This window comes from Colletotrichum costaricense (genome assembly GCF_030867565.1).
Source record: "Colletotrichum costaricense strain IMI 309622 chromosome Unknown Scaffold_7.1, whole genome shotgun sequence".
NCBI classification, from domain to species: Eukaryota; Fungi; Ascomycota; class Sordariomycetes; order Glomerellales; family Glomerellaceae; genus Colletotrichum; species Colletotrichum costaricense.
In genome coordinates, this window is record NW_026848236.1 from 1793254 (window position 1) to 1814470 (window position 21217).

Sequence of the window (21217 nt, forward strand, 5' to 3'; positions counted from 1 at the left end):
CATCCGCTCGCTTGTCGGCACTGCAACCCGTCTAAAGGTGATCTGACACCTGGCCCAGCCGTGTCTGAATTGTCTCATCCAGTCTTCTTGCCGTCGGATGCCTTTTACTCCTCGACAGGTTCGCCGCTCCTACCCAGGCCCTGCTAGGAGGAGCTGACTCTAGGCCCACGCAATGCCAGTAGCTACGATACTGCCAGTGTGTCGTGACAAGTTTCTCCTATTGTAGGATTGCTCTTGTTTTGGTTACGAATTTGTGGAAACCCGCGAGGGGCGAAGCTTGCTTTGCGTTACGTTACTGGGAGTTCAACCCGCAGTCATCCCAACACAAGGCGAGGAATCTGAGCCCCAGTGTGGCGATTCCCGAGCATTCCAGACGTGAGGCGGCCTTGCATCTCCCGATGTAACTCGACCGGATCGGGCCCGCATCTCGGAGACCAATGCCGGTGTACGGGACCTAGGTATGATCTTACCTCTCGCCACGGTTGTGGTCCGCGCCACCCTTACCTCTCGAAATCCCAACTCAGAAGCGAGCGGTGAAGTCTCGTTTGCGGTATGCCTCACGCTCTGAGCAGCTAAACTTGCAAGTCTTTACAGATGACAAGATGCACATGAAGGCAGAACACATACGATTTACTGTGTCTCGATGTCGAAGTATACGTATCCCAGCCTCCCGTTGTACTATGTTTCCCCAATTGTAAAAAAGATCGCCATGCTGTTGATATTTTGTCATCTTTCGTGGTGGTGGCTATCGAGGTACTGAAGCCTCTGACCTTCGCTCTGCTTAATTGTCTCCGTACATAGACCTCCAAGTCTTTACTTGCCGTATTCATTCCAATTAACGCGCGAGAAAATAATCTGCTTCCAGTTGAAAGCCGAGCGTGGCATCTATAGAGAAAGAACACCAAAGCCGGGATTTAAGCCCTACATCCATCATCAACGGTAGCCCTCTGCCTGTTACGGAGGCTTCCTGCTGAGCCTCGGCCCGGGTTTGTTTATCAAAATGATGGACATGCAGCTTACGTCTCACGCAATGCGGCTCGACTCAGCCACTCGAGATCACCTTCCAGAATTCCTCGTCATGCTTTGCGATATCACCAGATGCCACTTACATTAGAGAGCATCAAAGAGAAGATCATCCTCACTGAGCGGTGGTATAATGATGCAAAATCTCACGTGTTTTATCAGCAGCCAACTCAATTTTAAATTATGTATGGGAAACAATACAACACAGGACGAAGCAAGAAGGAATCAGACTTGGCAGTGCACGACGTTGATGTCTTCTGAGTGGGTTTACGGAAAATTCCAACATCCATCGCTTGGTAATCAAGTAGAAGAGCCTTGCGGCTCTCCCGTAGCCTCATCTTCGACAATACTCTTGGTTGTGTCAATAGCCTCGACCGTTTCGCGGGAAGACTCAGAGGCACCTTGGGTTTCAGAGGTTTCCGAGACCTCAGAAGCCGCAGAGGTCTCTCCCTTCGATGAAGTGGCACCCTCGTCATCAAGCTCGTCAGGGGTCATGTCAAGCCTAGGAGTCGGGATAAGCTCAAAGATCTCGTGAGCTGCAGTACTATCATCATCCGAATCAAGTTCAACCTTGGGGACCTCGACAGCCTCAAAGGTCTCGAGAGCTCTAAGGCCATCACCCCCAGAATCGTCATCGACAACGTTGCGCTTTCGTAGCGTGTTCTGTAGGCTCTTGAACGCATCTGCCGTGCGGTCTCTGAGTGTGTCCAGACGCTTGCACTTGTCACACACTCCAGCCTTCCGGACGCAGTTCATCGAGTGTACACGGCGCTCGATGCATGTGTGACTAGTAGCACTTTCCGTGTACTTGAGGAGGTCCCTCTGCAATTTGCAGACTGTAACCTTTTTGCCGAGTTCACTGTGCTTGCACTCGTATACGGTGGCACGGTAGAAACACATGGTTGCTAGATAAAAGAGTAGTGGAAACGGAAAAGTCGAGCGGGATTGGACTTACTGGTGTTTTGTGGTTGAAGTAGAGATCTGACATGGCAACTTCGACCCGAACCTCGACACGCTTATATGCTCGACGTCAGACCGTGTGGCATAGATGACCTGCCTAGGTCGAACATGAATCGAAACCCAAAGTACTGCAGTTGTTTCTAGACATGTAGGTGTTTCGCGGGCCTCTGACTGATGTTTTCTACCAAAGTTAACAAAGGGGATCGAGATCTTGTGTGGTTATCAGGTGGGATGTCTGAACAAAGGATGCGAGACAACAGCACTGCCTAACATAACATCGTCACGACCAAAGGATCAACTAGCATTGTTTAGAAGACTAGAGGTTTATTATGTGGACTTCTTGAAAGATAGTAATTCACTTTCGAGAACCTCTATAAAGGTTGATGCCCATGCTGTGCCTTCGGGCGCCTGGACATTATCCACCTTTGGCACTTGGTACCCTATTCTCCTCAGAGTCTTCATCAAACTCGACTCGGCGTTGGACGATATCACAACTCCTCGGGTTGCCAAAAGACACTCAATATCCGTAGTGGAGTCGCCAAAATACACCAGCGCCCCAACATCCTCTACTCCTCGCCGAGCCGCCAATGTTCGAAGGGCTCGCAGCTTATCCTCGCACGTCATCAAAGATGCCTGCCTTGTTGATGAGCCTGCTACTTCCGGCCCTGAGATGCTTCCGTTCAGCTCGATCTCATTAGCGACAACGTCGACGCTATAGTCTGAGAGGACACCCTTGATGAATGATCTAGACCAGTTGACGGAGACTACTGCGACGGACCAGCCCTTCTCTCTGGCAGCATTCATGAGCTCCGCAAAACCATCCCTTAACTTGACTCTCCCTTCCTTTCGACAAGTTTCACCGGCAAGTGTAAGATATTCCAGGCCGATGTCCCGGAAGATGCCTGAGCTCTCGACTCTCTGGACTGATAGCATTTCAACCTCCTTCAGACCCCGCAAGAAGGCGAGCTCGTCTTTGAGCGAGGATCTGTCATCTGCGATTGGAAGATACGTGGACACATGGTTGGCATGGTCTTTGCTGTAATCTAGCAGGATCTGCTGCCATTTTGAAGAGAGATCAACCCCGCGCTGCTGCTGGAATTGGAGGCCGATTTCTGCCAATGTACCAATCGTATCCTTTGTCGTAATGGTACCATCAAAGTCCAACACGAGAATGGGAGTTAAAGGGGGCATTTCCGCAACACGTGATATAGCGCGGTCTTGACGTTGTGTTTGGGAAGATTGGCTTAGTTGGATCCAAGCCGATGAAGTCGAGTGATGATGACTGTGCACTTCCCCACTTGCCCACTTTGATCACAAGTGGTGTTGGACTAGGAAAGAAAGACAGCCATGCTCATGTCAATAGTCGGGACAGTGGACACTCTGTTGCTACCACCATCGGATGTGGACTTCATCGAGTGCATCCCAGGCAGAGTGTATATCGCTTTCTCTGTTTTGCTCTATCGTTCTGTGATGGGAGGGACAGCTGCAAACCCTTCGACACGTGTGTCGTCACCTAGTGTCCCAGGGGGTATCAAAAAGTCCCTAACTGTAAGAGCCACCTCCATCCAAGACTTTCCATGCGAAAAAAAAATTCCCTTCCAAACGCCTTGCGATACCCTGCGGTTCCTGTGCCCGATCTGTGTATAATTGCGAATGGTCACTAGACAACATCCTCCATAACCACTTCGTCATCGTCGTCCTCTGCGGCGGCTTCCTCCGGTGCCGTCTCATTAGTGGCGCCGGACGCCATGCTCTTCAAGTGCTCCTGAAGCGACCACTCGTTGGCGTGAATGCCGGACCTGTTAAGTACCGCTATCTTTTCCAATGTCTGGCGTAAGAAAGCCTCGGGCTGGTCAAATCTAGCCTTGAGGATCGACATCTTCCAGTACTCGTACTTCCTGAAAGCCTCCATGAGACCATCCAACAGTTGTTCCTCCGACATGCGGGCGGATCTGTTTTCGGATTTCTTCGGCTTGGTGGCCTTGGTAGGCGCAGACGTTTTCTATTCTCCATTAGTACTGGATCTACCAGTTCCCACTGAGTGCTACTCACAATGAAGGAGCCAAACTTCTCAACCGCAGCTGCAGAGCCATGGTGGATAATGCTGTTGGCTGCGCGCTGTTCCATGATCTGCAGGGTATGCTTGGGCCGCTGAGCCTCGACTTGCTTCCGTTGAAGAATTGCCTGGCTCTCCGCGTTATCGACTGGCTTGCACGCCAGCTCGTACTGGATCCTAGCGGCAATCTTTGTCTTCTCTGCGTTGAATTAGCCGCTGATCTGCGCCACTTTGAGAGCATCAAACTGACTTGGGATCGCTTTGCGGTAGTAGGGTTGCCATTTGCGACCCTTCTCGAATGGTTTCTTCTCTACCTTCTCCGTCTTGGGTCTCAGGAATCGAGCCGGAATGCCAGCGTTTGCAGCATCTGTTCGCGCCTTGGATTTGGCCTTGAAGCCAGGTAGGTCCTCCTCGGTGAAAACGAACGTGCTGCGCGCGATCTCCTTGCCCATCTCTAAGTCGTATTCTTTCGGCATCAGCTGGTGCTCGGCGCGGTCGGAATTGAGTAACATTTTGAAACGGTGCTGCGCAAAAAAAGTTAGCTCAACCGTCGATCCAGACTTGTCGCGTCGCGTATATCACAGTACCTCAACGCTGCCATCTGGACGGACCACATCCCACTGTCGCATGGTGCCAATCTCGATTTCTGCGTCATCCGGCAAGCTATCCCATGCTTCCCACAGGTCCTTCGGAACGCGTGCTAGATATGCCTGGCCGAAGGAGCCTTGATCACCGAACTGGTCGAAGAACTCCAGATCGCCAGCATCTTCGTATAGGTCATCGTCGTCGACAGGAGCGGCAGGTATGGCTTCGGGATCGGGCTTGATATATGGCTCCGGCTTGATGTATGTTGAGTCCGCCATATTGAATATTCGGGATTACCTCAAATGCTCCGTTGCTATCCAAGGTCGCGAAGTCGAGGAAGAGTTGGTGTTTTTTGCAATGACGGCAGAGGGATCAGGATAGTCCACATCTATCTTAGCTCCGTCACAGCAAGCAACAGAGAAGCTACGAGTGGCAGTCAAGATCCACTCAATGCAGTAGCCCTGGAGGTACCTTTGTGCCCCGAAGTAGACTAGCTCAGTCATCATGTGACATGGGTGAATCGGAGCCAACCTCGACTTTTGGAGGTTCAAGTACCTACCATGCCACTCGACTATTTCTCGAATCCAAATCCTAACACCATAATACTTTGACATCTGCCTTGGTTCGTAATATGAGCAAGTCAAATGTCCGAGCCCGGAGGTCTCAATCATTGATTATTAGAAGCAAACCTATTTGCGCAATGAGCCCGGCCATCATTTATCCTTCGAGGTACCCCAGTGACAGTCACGGTCTAGGTACCTTAGCTCTATGACAAGGGCCCGTCCAGGTCAGCTTTGGGAGCCACTTAAAAGCCGCATGCCCCACTACGGATCTGGCACTTCAGTGTTCGTGACCTCTTTAAAAGGACCCATCCACCTGCAACTTCCCGCCATCACTTACATACTCCAGCAACAACGAATATCTGATTTTTGAGTATAGTACTTCTTATCGGCTCGGCCTGTTACCACAGAGCCTCGAGGGGTCCCCTCTAGCAAGACAGAAACACTCTGGTACAATAACCTACTATTCGAATTACCTAAATACACACTACATCCATTATTTGAACGATGAGCCTGCGATTCGCCAGTTCCCCATCAACGACCTTACGACCGAGCGCTCTCATCACGGCGGCAACGACCATCAGCTAGGCCCTCTTCAAGAATTCACCTACATCACTCACCATGGCGCCGACTAAGTCACTTGCCGAACTGTGCATTGCTATGTGCCAGAGACACATCACAGAACTCAGCAGTGTCGGCAATGGCGACGCCCTCCAATACCACGATGTTCGCGAAATCCTCCTCAGAGTCACGAACCCGGCTCAGCTCCGAGAGATCGAGCTCAACTCCCCTTTCATACAGGGCGAAACCTCCGAGCTTTGGCTGCGCCTTATCAAGAAGGAATTTCCATCCGAAAGCCACGAAAAGAATTACGCGCCTAAGAATCCGTCAAAGTGGTACAAGATATACGAGAGATATGCGGAGGAACGCCGCGAGGCTCAGCAACAGGCTGAGGCCGAGCTTCTCGCCAGGGTCCAGGGGCTCCAGCAGAAGAAGGACAACAACGTCAGCAGAATCGTAGACCCCAAGTTCGCTAGGTTTTTGCCCAAGCCACCCAAGACCGGTCGCACCTTTTCAACGCAGCCTCGAGGAAAGAGGGAGCTCCCGAGTTCCCTGAGCTGGGCCGCCGGAAGCAGAATGAAGATGACGACGGGCGCCAGCGTCATGAAGAAAGCCCGTAGAGAGGCTAAAGAGATTGTCGGCATAAGAAGCACCATGGCTGTACCAACTGGCATGATCAGGGCCCCTCGATTGAAACAGGCCCCGCCCTCGATGGCTGCTGAGCACCGAATCTCAAGCCAACCAGTCTTTCGGCCAACATCTACCAGCAGTCGCCCGCCCACACATTCCACATATGTCACTCCCCAGTCCAAAGCCACATACGTTTCCGATTCATCAGACGGCGAAGACGGTGATTTGTTCAGCGATGAGGGAACGCCGAAGAAGAACAAGAACATAGTATCTTCCTCTCGCCACAGTCGGGATACGGCAGCTTCCTCCATGCCTACAAACCCTTCCCAATCCTCAGCATACAAGGATCGCAATTCTTCCACATCTGCAAGATCTACCTCTAGTTCGCAAACATCGGGCTTGCGACGTGGGGGTGGTATTCTCGGAAACGCTGCTCGGCCCAAAAGCAATATCAGAGTTGAGCGTCCACCAACCAGACCCGAGCCATCATCCTCTGCGAGTATGGATTATTCCCGCACGCACAAAGTACTTGCTCAGAACAGCGGCCCGCAATCTCCTCCTTTGCCAGCGTCGTTGGACGAAGCGCAACAAGCTCGTCCAATTCTGGGTAATCAGGAGCTGCCCAGAAAGAGAAAGGCTGTCGACATTTTCATGCCGAAAAAGAAGACTAGACGCTGAAGGACAGTATAATCAGGTATGGCTAAAATGAGGAATCACGAGTATTGTAAAATGAAAGGTCGTCGGGCGTTGGTATAGGGACAGGTCACATAGCATTTGAATTCAGGCGTTGGGTAGGTTATGGTATATACCCTCAGGCTTCGCATGGTCGTTCTGCCCATCATGGCAGGGTGAAATTGAACTCGTTTGAAGATGCTTGACCGTGCATTGGCTTTCAACTCAGCACCATTTGTTTGATCCCATGCTGTGTTCATGTGACTAACTTCATTCTCCATGTGCGGATTATCGCAGGCTGCCTTTACACGCTAGATTTTGGTTCCCTTGGTGCCAAATCCCAATCCAGGAGTTAGCTTTTGAGAGTTAAGCCTGGCATTCTAGCCTGCCTTGAGAACCCCCACCCTTTGGACAGGCAATATTCTATACTTCCATGTCGCAAATGGACGTCGCTACTGCATATCATCCCCTATCGGCTCTGTAGCCGATGAATGCTCCGTCTCAAGAACGCTGAAAACACCTGAGCTGCGTATTGTTTACTGGCCTGTCTTCTCATGCTCAAAGCCATTGCCAGAGACAGATCTAGTTTCCACCTCGAAGGGCGAGAACCAAATGCAATGTAGCGCCAGCCTCGAGGCCATATTCAGATGCGGACTTGTCGTCGACCCTGTTCAAGCATCTTGTCAGCGGAATGGTCTCCGTAGGAAATTCTCCCAAGCTCCCCCAGCCCCATCACACTGGCGGAAGCATGATTTCACGCTCCAAGAGGATTACACCTTACATTTGCTTTCCACCGTAGATGAGTCTTTGCTGCACGGGCGGGATGCCTTCCTTCTCCTCAACCTTCTCCTTGATCTGAGAGACCTATTGCAAGGTTGGTCAGCGTTCTATTCTCCACCTCTCTGTCCCCGTCCGTTGTATTCGGTGGGCAATGTGTCGGATGGGTACGCGCCTTGTATTCGTTCTCGATGTCCAGCTCAATCTCCTTGCCGGTAAGCGTTCGCACCCTAGTTGGCGTAAGCAGTTTATTCGAATGGGTACAGTCGGGTCACCGCCTCCAGAGGTCCGGAGGACAGAGATGCGCATACTTGATTAACATTGTGGCGTGTGTGAAATGGCGACAACAATCTATGGGCTTGGTTTTGGTTTCGAGGGGAGGTAGAAAATGCGAGGCTGTGTAGTATTCGAATTCGACTTGGCGGGGTCGTGCGGTTTGTTGGTTGAGGATGTGACGGTTGTACGATTAGTCTCGAGCTATCCGCAGGCAGGAAGTCGTGGTGGGGGAGGGGCCCTTCTGTAAGCTGAGCAGGGGAGGGGACCTCTGAGATGCCCGGGCCCACCCCAGGCACGTCTTAACGCTGTGCAGGCATCCACCAGTTCCGACGGCCTGTGCTGCGAATGGATCGACGGCTGTCGAAGAAAGTACTTCAACATACGAAAGACAATCCCAAACGTAGCAAGCTTGCTACTGTAAAGTACTTTACAGATGAGCAACGTAACGAGGGACATTCACGGTGTGGAATTTTCTATTGTGCTGTACCAGAATTACTGAAGCGGTTCTGTTTGTTGTACATGGATGGATTTTCCACCAACCCTTTCGAGCCTCCTACGTTTGCAGATGAAGTGTTCTCGAAGCTCTCAGAGGCGATATTTTTCATTATTATACAAGTCCATGCCAGTTTTCGATGTTGTAAGAGTACAGTGTGGAGAATCCGCGCCCAAATGCCGATGCCTTATTTCTTCTCGCTATCATCAAACACGTTCAGGCCCAGGCCCTCAGAGTCAAGCAACAAACGGTTCTTGCTGCCGGACTCCTGCATCTGTTGAGCAATGGCGCGCGCGTTCTCAATCTTCTTCAGCTCGACGTAGGCCTTGCTCTTCTTGATGGCATCTCCAATAAGCTCAGCAGAGCGAGCCTCACCCTGGGCCTTGACAACCATGGCCTGCTTCTCCTGGCGAGCCTTGTCGACAACGAACGCCGCGCGCTGAGCTTCTTGCTGGGCAACCTGCTTCGCCTCAACAGCAGCTGTGAATTCCGGGGAAAAGGCAAGGTGCTATGGCAAATAGTTAGCAAGGCATCATGGGGGTTTCATTGGAGTGTCGTTTACATACCGTCAGGGACACATCGTCCAGCAGAATATTAAACCGTGCAGCACGGCGGGAGAGGTTCTCGCGAACCAACTTGGCAACCATCTCTCTCTGGGTAATGAGTTGGGAAGCGTTGAATTGAGCAACAACGCTCTTCAGAACCTCATTGACGATGGATGGAAGCACTCTCTCGTCGTAGTCTGTGCCGAGAGTGCGGTAGATCTGAGGCAGGGCCTTAACATCAGGCCTGGAAAGAACACGGCAGGTGATGTTGACCATCTGTAAGTCCTTGGTTCCGGTGAGAGAGGCGACGTTTCTGGGCTTCGCGCGAACATCGTAGGTGACGGGGGTCTCGAACCAGGGGATGATCAAGTGGGTTCCTGAGAAGAGAAAAACTGTCAGCACATTTTCATTACCAATATCAAGGGGAACGGTGCCTCCTCAAATGGTGTGGAGGGGTGCAGCCTACCTTCGCTGTAGATCTCCTTGCTCACACCCGTTGTCCTCCGGTACTTGATCGCTCTGTGACCACCATCGACGTTGAATAGCGCATTCTGGGCCACGAAGGCAGCACCTCCCAAAAGAACCAGACCGGCAAGTCCCATGCCAGCGCCGCGAGGGCCGCCGGGCATGCCGCCACCGCCGAAGCCGCCGCGCTTCTGCTGCTGTTGAGCGACGGCCCTGAAGCGCTCGTAGGCCTCCTCCATGGGATTTCTTCCTCCAGACATGATTAAGTTCGAGCGTGGGCGCGGCGCGTCGGTTCGATGGGTATTCAGCTCGAGGCAAGGGAGCTTCGATCGGTGCTGTTTTGCGGTCGATTGACTGTGGGTTGCTGGAGCTTCGGAATAGGAAAGCAGATGGTGGAGCTTTGTCAGATCAGTATTCAACGTCACGGTTCGTCTGGCGGAGCTCAAAAAATGGTGTTGGCCGGTGCTCTCGGCTTTGGAGTGTGCCCGCGGCGGCAGCTGGCAAGCACCTCAGGCAACTCCCGGTTCGTTCGAGCCGTCATCAACCTGAAAGGCGCACAGTCCACCCCCGGATTACTTACCTGTTCAAGTCGTCAGCTGTCACCATCTGGCAAGAGCTGGCCCATCATAACAAGCAAGCCAGCTTCCATGTGTGAGAGCAGCTTCAACTCTTATCTTCACGACATGAAGCGGATCAGGTGGTTTTTGGTATATCATCCGGTTCCATGAAATATCGGGTCATTGTTGGGCGCTTTGTATACTTCGGTAAAAGTCTCAAGCTCGGGCACCTGCGTAGCAGGTCAGCAAACATCGAAGACGACTGACAGAAACTGGAGGCAGCTTAGGGCCAGACTTTTTTTCTACCATTCGGCTTCATCTATGAGAGCAATTTCAGGTGGATCTTGACTCAAGTCGAAGAGGTCTACACTATGGGCTAGCTCACTTACTACGTCGTTGGCAAACATTTGGTTGCGTCAACGCCAGGTAGAGAGCACTGCGATCAACGTCTCAAAGAGTGAGTCTACGTAAACGTCGTGAAGATATTATTAGCCTGATGGCGCTCCTAAAGCATACCGGCATCCCCATTTGGACAGCCTCAACACTGTGATACTATCGCGATACACTAAGAGAATATTGTCATCGCAGATCAGCTCATTTTCGACTCTACACCCTCCTTGCGGCCTCTTCAGCGCGTCTACCAAACTTCTTGATCCATGAAGCATCGTAGGAATCTAATTCTACCGCGCGTTGAGGCAAACTTCTCTTAGCGGGATGCACGTTGGCTGCGGTGATGTTCCCGCAGTCGGGCCGCTTCAAGTCATTTCCAAACACATCAACGGCCCAAAGGAGAACACCGTTCGTCCAGCCGAATCCTTCAACCACTTCATATTCTCCACCACCACCCGCAACGTTGGTTGAGTTATCGCCGTACTTCTCAAACATGGTTCCGACGCTCTGGGCGGTCAAGCCCTGGAGCTGAGGAGTCTCGCTGGTTGAACCCCCCGTAGCGTACCAGGTGCAAAAGGTAGAGTCCAGGTACCGTTGCCCGAGGCGGAGGGCGAGACTCTGGACATCACGCCAGGCGGGATCCGACTCTCCAAAGGTGGCAGGTGTCCTGCGGAGACCTTCCATAAGAACGTGCATCAAGGGCGGCCAGACGTTGGGCTGATCCCACTGTTGACCTGTCTTGAGGTTTGTGGCGGGGATACCGCCCTTCTTGATGTCTAGATACTTCTCAACACGCTGGTAGGCTTGCTTTACCGCGTAAGGGTTATTCTTGAGGTGAGAGGGTGCCGCTCCTGTCCAGAACGGGTAGAATTGGGAAACCGAAAAGAGAACTTGTTGTTCTGCTTCGGCGGTGTTCGTTTCAAGAGTGCTGGCATCATCATCTTTCGGAATGTAGATATTCTGCCCTCCTGATGTCACGTTGTAGTCAAAGTAGCTTGAAAGGGTCGAGTTCCACATCAAATCGTACATAGCTTGACTTCGTTTGGTGGCAAGTTCAGTCCAAGCCACTGCTCCCGTGCCGTTGTTTGTGGAGTTGAGTAGCGCAGCAATGGTCATCTCATTCCAGTACAAGATGGAGTTCAGCTCCACAGGGACAGTCTCCAGAACGTTGAGAGATCGGAGAGGGAAGTAGACGTCCCTCGCCGCATCTGCAGGTCGAGAAAGCCATCGTGAGCTGTAGTCCCAGCCACTCTCTGCACCGGACGCAAGATTGGCATACACACGGGCCTTTTCGGTGTCGTTCAATTTCTCGACCTCGGGGTAAATGATTCCGTTGGTTGAGTAGTAGGAAGCGTTCGAAGCAGTGACGTAGTCTTCTCTGTATGATTCGGGTCTTGGTTGTGTGTTGGTGACGTTGTATCTGATCCTTGATGTTAGCTACAAGCTACTAAGTTTGAAGGTCTTGATATTTTACTGACTGATTCAGAGTGTATGTAGTCCCGTTTTTGTTGACTTCAACAGTTCTGTTTGTCATCCAGAATTCATGCTCCTTGATGAGGAGAGGGATTGCGCGTTCTAGTATGCTCCGGTCGCTTGTATACTCGACATAGAGGCGCACCATCTGTGCCAGCAATGGCGGCTGTGAACGGTTCAGATAGTAGATTCGAGCGCCATTGGGCACAAACCCGAGTTTTTCCACGAGATCCAAGAAGTTTTCGATGACATTCTTGGAGATCTCAGTGAAAGCGCCACCCGTGCGTAAGAGACCCTCAAGAATCCCTACATGGCATTGAAAGTCAGTTGACAACTCGCCCTACGAACATGAACTTTAGTAGTGTGTTCTTACAGAAAGAGTCCCAATAGTAAGGCTCGCGGAATCGGCCTCCGGCAACCACAAAGGTGTGGTTGACTGGGATGAAGCTGTTTGGACATGTTGTGCAGTTGCTTGCAGAGCCAGCGTAGGTGCGGGTCAAGTCCGGCCAGATGGCAATGACCTTCTGAGAGAATTCCTTGATCACTGTATCGTTGATCTTGTCGAGAAACTTTGGGTCCGTCTTCAATTGGTCCTTGGGTACTTCCTTGAGTTCACCACCTGCTGCGGCGAAATTGGCGCGTAGGAAGTCATTGAGTGCAGTATTATTACTCAAAGGTTTCGACAGATTGTTGAATGCTGCTTGTATCTCTTCCAGGGACTTGATTGCAGGCCTTTCGAGTAGGGATGAATGTCAGTAGAGAGCCTAGGTCGAATTTTGGTCACATGGTGGTGTCAATGGGCACTCACATGTCTACAAATGTCTTGGAGTCTGAGAACGGTCTTGCCAGTTCAACTTCTTTCAAGATGTCGCCATGGCAGTAAATGGGCGAGTCGCAAGGAGCGACAACAGACCCATTCTCATACAAAGCCTGAGCTGTCCGAGGCAAGACAGCTACAGCTACGAGGGCCAGCGCAAAGTTGACCATGGCGTTCAATTGAGCTCTCGGAGGAGCTAGTATATACACAATGGTAGTATTATTGAACGGGTAGATCCAGGGACGCAGACGAGGTGTTCACTTCGGATGAAGTGGCTTACGACCAGGTATAAATGGGCACAGAGGGAAGCACGTTATGCATATGGGAAGCTGCCAGGCTACCCACCAGGATCGGCTGTAGCTTCACTTGCCTTAGGTCGGGAGGGGAAGCTTGGACGGGTTCGTCGCCAGGAGGGATCGTCGGTCGCCTGAGATGGGCAAGTACCGCAGCAAGGCCAGGGCAGACCCGGGCCGGTACCAGGGGGCAGTGAACCCAAATGTATGTACATAGGCTTTCCCAGGATGTTAGACATAATGACCAACACAATTTTGAAAACTCCTTCGTTTCCTGCGGATTTACGTGGGCGGCCGAGCAGAAGGTTACCGTTGTTCGGCGCCGTTGGGCTTGGAATATGCTGGGTCCGAGTCAATTCTGCGCCATCGCAGGCATCTTGGGTTCGCGGCATGGCAGACGACACGTTGGACGCCACAACACGCAACTTTTACCAATCGAGACAAGGGCGCTGTCACGTCGAGCAAGGCAGAGAGACAGACACCGAGAAATGAAGCTGGCTGGCTGGCTGGCTTCGCCGGTCCTGCTTGCAGACGACGTGCAGCTTTCCCCGCATGATCCAGTCCTTTGGGGAGCCGTGGTAGAGCCGCGGTACGAGCGTCATAGCACCGATTGGCCGCCTGTTTTGTTTCCTCTCAGCTCTGGGAGAAGCTTCTAGCTCCAGAAACGTCCAGGAGCATGATGTGCCACCAGGCTAGGCGTATTGGTGCAAGGGTAGGCGGAAAGTATGGGTGACGAGCATCGTATGTCATCCCACTTGGACCGACAGGTATTGTGACGTCAGCAAGGATGACCGTGGGATCTTGCGAACTTGGTATTAGTCTTGTCTTGGGAATTGCGGTAAGAATGCCTGTTGGCGGGGTATTAAAGGCTTTGTTCGGTGCTCGCCAGACCATGCGGTAATTGTTATTGGACAAATGAGCCGGGCTCTGCGGAGAAGCTCGGCGGTCCCGGATACAGCTTTCCCCACACTCCTCCGGAAATTGCTCCGAACGTTGTCTTGATGCATTCGAATACAGATACCTACCACCTGTACGTTTGTCCACACAACTATGTCAGCGGCGTTGGAGTAACCCTCGAGGTCTTCAATATTCCGCGTTTGCATGTTCTTTCTTCTTCTCCTGCTGTCTGCCCATCGTCGAGACACGGAGGCGCAGGCGATGTGCGAGTGATGCTTCCCCACGTGCAACAAAACGATTGCCAGCGATGTACTCCGTACTTTCAACTTTTTTGCCCAAGGGTCTACCTCCTTGTGTAGCTTTTGTGCCTGGAGAGGAGCGAAAGCGAGATTCTCAGGTGGTGTGGGAGAAACCCAATATTTTGTTACATCTGTTGACGTGTAATCGTAGGAAATCCCGTTCCCATCGGTCTTGAAACTCCCACAAGTTGATTTACGACAACCACTCGCTTTCGAGAGTTGAAGGCATCTTGAGGGATGAGGGTTGACCACATTGATATTAAATATTGGCCAACGACCACTGGGGCTGTCCTATTCCAACTCCCTATCAATATGTAGGTACTTTATTCTCGATGATATGTTACATTTGACTTCTCAGTCATTTTACTCATCGGCACTTCAAGCCGGCATTGCATGTACAAACGCCTGCAAAGCTGATCCACGTTCGTGCAGCGCGCCGCAGCAACCTTGATTACGGTTGAATTTCACTTCGCGCCAGAGCCATCTTCATTTACCGCACTTGAATGTGTATACACCTCTTTCAGAACCTGCAATCGGCAACGGAGTTCTCGTGTCAAGGCCGACGGCGCGTAGGAAATATTATTCATGAGAATGACATATGCCAAGTGGCTTGATCATGGGCCACCCTGAATGATAGATTTCGTTTTCGATATTTTGCACACCAAAGTTTGGTTGCAGACCTCAAGCTTGATGTCTGGTTTTGCTCGCCATACATGATATTTTGGACGGTTGCCCTGTCTTTCACAATGATTGACTTGTTGAGACGACAGGGATGAAGCAAGGGTCGCTCGTCTTACATCAGCTGCCCTAAGTAGAACCCTGAAAGGTCAGCCAGCAAGGCTTACTTTCTTCACGCAATTCGGGTCATAGTCAACTGACACGAAGGCCGAAGCTGTGACAGCCTCAGATGATTAGAGCATAGAGACGTAACATCGTTGATTGAAGTTGGCATCGTATGAGGAATATCAAGTCCAAGAAAACCCAAGAAACCACGTTCAATCTTAACGCGGCTGGTACATGTTCGTTGGGCCCTTCTCCCCTCCTGTTGTCTGACTACCGCCCTCCAGAGCTCGCCGAAAGACTTGCTCTAGCTTAGGCAGAACCCTGTCTTGGTTCTGGGCAATTTGATAATGGATAACCAATCTGTTGCCAATGAGCTTCAGTCCCAATTCCGCCCCAAACGCGATGAAGTCCTGGGTGCTGCACCCAGCAGCATCTAAATCAAGCCAGCACATGTTGGTGTCGACCGGAAGGGTAAGCTTGCCACCGAGACTAGTCCAGAGTTCCCCGATTCTCTTTGCGGTCTCATGAGACGACTTCAAAAGACCACCCTCGCCATTGGGCCCCTTTCCGAACGTCTCGTCAACGGCAATCCTAGCAGGAGCTGCTACCACTCCAGACTGCCGGAGACCACCGCCGATAGACTTGCGCACCCAGCGGGCGTGCTTGATTTGCGCTGCGTCGCCCACAACGATGCTTCCAATCGGAGCACCGAGACCCTTTGAGAAGCACAAGCTGACCGTGTCGAATAGTGAGCAGTATTCGGAGAGACTACCGGCTCCAGAGGCAACGGCCTCCCACATTCTGGCCCCATCGCAATGAAGCTTGAGGTTGTTCTTCCGTGCAAACTCTGCGATCCTCTTGACCTCGGCCAGGGGGGTCACCACGCCGCCGAGGGTGTTTTCCAAGCTTATGACCCTGGTAGGACAGGTATGGACATCGTCATCGAGAGCAGCATGGGCCTCAATGTCCTCTAGTGTCAGGTAGGCTCCATTACGTGGTACCACGGGCTGTATCATGGCGCCACAAAGCGAAGCAACGCTGACGAATACCAATCAGTAGATGTCGCACGGTACGGGAGCTAAAGGGGGATGCACGAACCCGCCAGCCTCATACTTGATAATATGTGAGCGATGGTCACTCAAGACGCTGTATGGAGGTTGCGTGAGGAGGGCTCGGAGCGCTACTTGGTTCCCCATGGTCCCGGAGAGAACCAAGAGAGCGGCCTCCTTGCCAGCAAGAGCTGCGACGTGAGATTCGAGTTCCATCGTTGTGGGGTCTTCCACGAAAACATCGTCCAGCAAACTGCAATTTTGAATGGCAGCAAGCATCGAAGCCGTCGGAGTGGTCATAGTATCGCCTTGTAATTACGGTTACTTTACCAATCTTTGATTAAGCCGACGTCCTTACTTACTTCTTAGGTCGAAGCCAGCGGCCCCGAGATGACCAGCCCAAGCATTCTGCTTAGGGGCACCAGCAGTGCCATTGCTCGTGTTACTGACAGCAGATGGGGACATGGCTCCTGAAATTGGTCGGGGAGATGATGTGTGGATGGATGCGGCAAAGCCTGGAAGCGTGTGGCGGGTGAGGGCGTTGAAGGCCGTTGACAGCTGCGGGGTTGGCTGGTTATGAGATCGCCTCAATGCCGCGCGCAAGGCGAATGGAACTGTGGGTGATCGATTGGTTAGTGTTCCGGCCTGGCTTCAAGAGCTTCAAGAAGGTAGGATGCTCTTATTTGAGTGATTTCTAGTGCTTTGGCATTGAACAGCGAGGTGTCTGGTACCATGAAGCTGTTTTCTGAGCAGGATTAGACTTACTCGTTCTCCTTGCCAAATTCATCTTTTCTGGGGTCTGGCCGGGACGAGATGCTTTCGTGGGCCGGTTGTATACAAGCTCTCCATACAGATACGCAGTATCGGTGCGTTAACTGGCAAGTCCGGGGTCGGAGTCGGGGTCGCTGTGGAACAACCAGCGACGTTGTCATGAGTGGAGCACCACAAGAAAGTTCCGAGGTACGGATGGTCTTGGACGCTTGGCAGTTGCCCAACAACAGTAACAATGGACCACAAAGCTGAGTGTAAATCCGTGCTACTGGAATTTACCATTTAATTACTTCAGAGATGGTATATCAAGTTGCTTCTGTTTCCGCATATATTCATGTCAGTAATTAAGTACTTACTATCCGTGCTGACTACGTAACTATGTAATTCGTACGTAGCTTTGCTCGTATGTACCTATTGGCTCGGCATCGACTTGCCGGGGCGTTTGACATCAAGCGCTCTTTTGATGTTGCTTATCTTATCTTGATCTCCGCAGGGGGCTCTGGAGTAATGAGTTAACATGCGATGGTTTGGCTAATGCGTCTCACAGAAAAATTGGAGAAGGCTACAATATACCTAAAGGGTCGTTACTCGGTATAATTTCAAATGTCGCAGGAACACCAGCTTGGCGTCTTGACATCTCAGCTCTAAGCCTCCTCCAGCGGTGAAGAATGTTTTTGTTTCAGACCAATAGGTGCTTGAATCGAGCAAGCTTCGAAGCTGGGGCCCGTTGGGCTTGGCCCGTGATGGCATTGCTAGAACTTGAAACCTGGGCGGTGGGACAGTGGCTGCTCAGACACACCAAGCTCTGAAGGCCTTTCTTGACCAGGTATTGAGACGAAAGCTTCACCTTGGCTTGTGTTGTCTTTCAGGAGTAGGTGGGGGGTTAATATGAGGGATCGTGAACTTTTGAATTTTTTCTTAGGCCATAGCATACGGCATCGTGTATACCCGCAACAGGCAGCCATCATCAAAGTCCTTTTCTGGTGCTGTTGACGGTGGAGTTCCGCCGACGATGGATTGCGCCTCACAGCTTGCGTAGGGGCGTTACTCAGCACATTCGGTGCCATACCATGTTGATCGTCGGAAAAGGAGCGCGACAATGCTGACAGCTACCGTCGTTGACCTTGGCGCAGCAATGCCCAGCTTTTATCTTTGTCGCGCTTTCACCTGTTCGAGAGACATACGACTGCGTAGGGCCACTGGTCAGGAGTGACTAGACCCCACTCGGCCTGGTAAAAGCTTCTTCTTGCTACACCCCTGTTGGCGGCACCAATCACGCAGGACGTCCCCTGCTTCTCATCTTCTACATTCACACTACCCACGCACGACGGAACCACGGATGTTCGTGCCTTCTCGCGCTCATCTTGCAGCTCACCTCCCATCAAGGGCGAGTCGAGTGCTGGTGGCCATTAAGAGAATGATTCTTGAGCTGGGAACATCAGTATATGTTTTCTTAGATTGTATAGTTTCCTCCTCTCAGGCTGGCTCGTCTGATCTACTACCATAAAATAGAGTTATCTTCTCGGCGTTTCTACATGAACAGAAAACGCAAGCGGCATTGGTCCCACACTTGATCCTGGACTCATCAACGTCAAAGATGGAAGGCCGAACGGACGGTATCTCAATGTGCCGGCCAAGCTTACCATTCCTCCAAACACTCCTGGACAACAGGCCACACACGCGCAATTGTAGCCCGGGTGGACATATGTCTGCAAGTGCAAGACATGGGAGACTCATATCCACCTCGAGCTGAGAGGAGACATGTTGCCGCCATGTGCCTGTCAATTTCGACAATGGAACTCGACCGATCTGCTCTTCAACGCAATTTCAGGGGCTCCCTTGGTTCGTGTGAACTATGAAGCGCCCGCCATCGCGCTATTTAGTGCTACCTTTGTGGTAACCTAAACTTGCCCATAGCTGAGGCTTTCCCCGGTAAACCGCCCAGCTGGAGTGTGCCACTTTGATCAGAACTTCTGCCTACCTTAGTGTAAAACGTTTATTTCATTAAAGCGCGTGTGCTTGCTTGACTTTGCTTCAGCTCGCCCCCCCACGCTCCTTCCTCTGGCATCTCAAGCTACTTCATATTTCACAGGTGACACCGGTGCTCGAGCCTGTCCGAGCCTCCAAATACTCATACACTTTATATACCTACCGGTTTCTTCCCCTGGTATCCTGGGGTTTTCACACTTCCCCAGTTCTGAAAATATGCGACAAGGCTGTTCCCGCCATCAAACGATCCGTGGCCCGGATGCTCTCATCTGAGCAGCTCTGCAAAGCCTGTGTTCCTCACACTGCCTTCCGGCTAGGATTTCCTTTCACGCTTCTACCAGTAACACCGGCCTAGGGTGGAGGCTGCATTCGCCGTATCTCAAACCCGGTCACCAGACTTTATTTTGAGAGGTGAAACGAAACGGCCTCGCCGCCACAATTCAAGACCAGAACATCTGCCCTTCCTACTCAGGTCGCCATCTGTCAGTCAACACCTAACCCATCGACACCATGGTTCTTCAATGGCACATTGGCTTTCCTGTCATCCTGAAACTCTTGTTGGCGATAACGATCTGCCTCATTTTGTACTTTAGCCAACATCCTGCACTTGACAGATTCGACCATCGCATATCGAACCTCGACCTGTCCCTTAAGCTTCCCAAGGGCGGTCTCAATTTCGGTAACAAGAGCGACCATCATGGCTTCTACTCCTCCGATGCTGCTGCCAAGTTTTGCAAGCACCACGGTTACCCCGTCTTCACTCCCCAGTCAGAGACTGGCCAGCGAAAGGTATACGACCTGTTCATGGTCAACACAGAGCTCGACTGGATGGAAATACGCTTGAACTCTACCTACAACTACGTTGACTACTTTGTCATCGTTGAGTCTCCAAAGACTTTTACTGGCAGGCCCAAGCCGCTCACGATCAAGGAGAACTGGGACCGGTTCAAGCCTTACCATGACAAGCTCATCTACCACGAGCTCGAATTCCCGTCAGATTTCAATCCGAGAAGGTCGTGGGACTACGAAGACTTACAGCGCAACGCCATGTACACCCAAGTGTTGCCTAGGCTCGTCGGAAAGCAGGCTCCGGTATACGGGGACGTTATTCTCGTCGCCGACGTTGACGAGATTGCTCGACCGGAGACACTATTGCTACTGCGAACGTGCCAATTCCCCCGTCGCCTCACCTTGCGTAGCCGGTTTTACTATTACAGTTTCCAGTTCCTCCACACGGGACCTGAGTGGGAACACCCGCAAGCCACTTACTACCAGGGCTCACGCACGCTCCTGCCGGCGAACCTCCGAATGGGAGACGGGGGCTTCAAGCCGCTTTACGACCTCGAGAAGGCGAATCTCGGGAACGCCTGCTGGCACTGCTCTAGCTGCTTCGCCACTGTCGATGAGTTCCTCACCAAGATGTCGTCCTTCTCCCACGAGTGGATGAATGGCGAGAGGTTTCGAAACAAGGACCGTATAGCGGACGCCATTAGGAACGGAAAAGACCTTTGGGGCCGAGACGTTGACCAATTTGTGCGCCTCGAAAATAATACAGATATGCCGAGTATTCTGCTGGATGAGCCGGAAAAGTTTGGTTATATGGTAAATAGGGATGGGCCTTCAGCTGGGTTTACCGACTACCCATGACCGTCCTGAACTCCCGTCTCTTACTTCTTTGGTCAAGTTTGTCATTTTCCATTTTGTTTTAATTGGGCACATTAGCATGGAGTTACTGCTTACATGGAGGAATCGCATCGTCGTCTTTTCCTGGAGGGAGGGCCGGCAGATCCAAAGGGGAGGGCACCTGGCAAGCCCTTTCGAGCACTAGAAGAATTTAACGCCCTGTACAATACATTCTCAACACTCATGCTCGTGCCGCATTGCCTTGTGGATGGTGTGAGAGGCATTCCAGCTCCTCGATAAAGATGTATTGCGGTGATATGGATTACATCGAATGAGCAAGCGAGCAATGAGTATTTCAGCGGGTACATGAGTTCCACATTCCATATTCACCTTACGTGACAATAGCCATGGGCTCACCGAATGCCATACACTAACTCACTCGCTCACTGTGAATTTAAGAAGATGAGTGAGGTGAAATGAGTCAAATCAAAAGGCAGGAGATTATTCTTGCCTTCCCAGATATCTAAAGCAAATAGCCAAGGTGACCAAGAGTGAGCGAGTGAACCGGTGCCCAGTTAGTGAGTGTGGGGTTGACGATGGCAAGCAAGCTGTCCTGTCCGCTTGGCACTTCTGCCACCTCTAGCGTCCCAAGCATCACCAGGCCATCCCTGGC

General features: G+C 51.7%; 9 protein-coding genes across 9 annotated transcripts; 3 read left to right on the forward strand and 6 right to left on the reverse strand.

The window, feature by feature from the left end:
- CCOS01_07770 (uncharacterized protein) lies at positions 1 to 147 on the forward strand (the record flags this gene model as incomplete). Its single annotated transcript, XM_060455933.1, has 1 exon — positions 1 to 147. A coding segment is annotated over one exon (147 nt), but the record flags the coding sequence as incomplete, so codon positions are not given.
- A 1176-nt stretch (positions 148 to 1323) lies between these two features.
- CCOS01_07771 (uncharacterized protein) lies at positions 1324 to 3174 on the reverse strand (the record flags this gene model as incomplete). Its single annotated transcript, XM_060455934.1, has 2 exons — positions 1324 to 1928; positions 2343 to 3174. 2 exons carry the CDS (start codon positions 3172 to 3174, stop codon positions 1324 to 1326), a joined length of 1437 nt encoding a protein of 478 aa, XP_060313826.1.
- A 469-nt stretch (positions 3175 to 3643) lies between these two features.
- CCOS01_07772 (transcription initiation factor IIF) lies at positions 3644 to 4902 on the reverse strand (the record flags this gene model as incomplete). Its single annotated transcript, XM_060455935.1, has 4 exons — positions 3644 to 3985; positions 4036 to 4238; positions 4290 to 4563; positions 4627 to 4902. 4 exons carry the CDS (start codon positions 4900 to 4902, stop codon positions 3644 to 3646), a joined length of 1095 nt encoding a protein of 364 aa, XP_060313827.1.
- A 903-nt stretch (positions 4903 to 5805) lies between these two features.
- CCOS01_07773 (RNA polymerase II transcription factor SIII subunit A) lies at positions 5806 to 7053 on the forward strand (the record flags this gene model as incomplete). The annotated part of the gene is made up of 1 exon (XM_060455936.1): positions 5806 to 7053. One exon carries the CDS (start codon positions 5806 to 5808, stop codon positions 7051 to 7053), a length of 1248 nt encoding a protein of 415 aa, XP_060313828.1.
- Positions 7054 to 7629: 576 nt separating this feature from the next.
- On the reverse strand, positions 7630 to 8146 carry CCOS01_07774 (ubiquitin family protein; the record flags this gene model as incomplete). Its single annotated transcript, XM_060455937.1, has 4 exons — positions 7630 to 7714; positions 7829 to 7911; positions 7946 to 8054; positions 8136 to 8146. 4 exons carry the CDS (start codon positions 8144 to 8146, stop codon positions 7630 to 7632), a joined length of 288 nt encoding a protein of 95 aa, XP_060313829.1.
- A 634-nt stretch (positions 8147 to 8780) lies between these two features.
- Positions 8781 to 9863, reverse strand: CCOS01_07775 (SPFH domain/Band 7 family protein; the record flags this gene model as incomplete). Its single annotated transcript, XM_060455938.1, has 3 exons — positions 8781 to 9101; positions 9160 to 9515; positions 9605 to 9863. The coding sequence occupies 3 exons, from the start codon at positions 9861 to 9863 to the stop codon at positions 8781 to 8783; spliced, it is 936 nt and encodes a 311-aa protein (XP_060313830.1).
- Positions 9864 to 10766: 903 nt separating this feature from the next.
- CCOS01_07776 (trehalase) lies at positions 10767 to 13010 on the reverse strand (the record flags this gene model as incomplete). Its single annotated transcript, XM_060455939.1, has 4 exons — positions 10767 to 11970; positions 12029 to 12329; positions 12397 to 12755; positions 12832 to 13010. The coding sequence occupies 4 exons, from the start codon at positions 13008 to 13010 to the stop codon at positions 10767 to 10769; spliced, it is 2043 nt and encodes a 680-aa protein (XP_060313831.1).
- A 2320-nt stretch (positions 13011 to 15330) lies between these two features.
- Positions 15331 to 16948, reverse strand: CCOS01_07777 (beta-eliminating lyase; the record flags this gene model as incomplete). Its single annotated transcript, XM_060455940.1, has 4 exons — positions 15331 to 16150; positions 16211 to 16469; positions 16524 to 16775; positions 16927 to 16948. 4 exons carry the CDS (start codon positions 16946 to 16948, stop codon positions 15331 to 15333), a joined length of 1353 nt encoding a protein of 450 aa, XP_060313832.1.
- Positions 16949 to 19431: 2483 nt separating this feature from the next.
- CCOS01_07778 (glycosyltransferase family 17) lies at positions 19432 to 20568 on the forward strand (the record flags this gene model as incomplete). The annotated part of the gene is made up of 1 exon (XM_060455941.1): positions 19432 to 20568. The coding sequence occupies one exon, from the start codon at positions 19432 to 19434 to the stop codon at positions 20566 to 20568; it is 1137 nt and encodes a 378-aa protein (XP_060313833.1).
- Between the last annotated feature and the right edge of the window lie 649 nt (positions 20569 to 21217).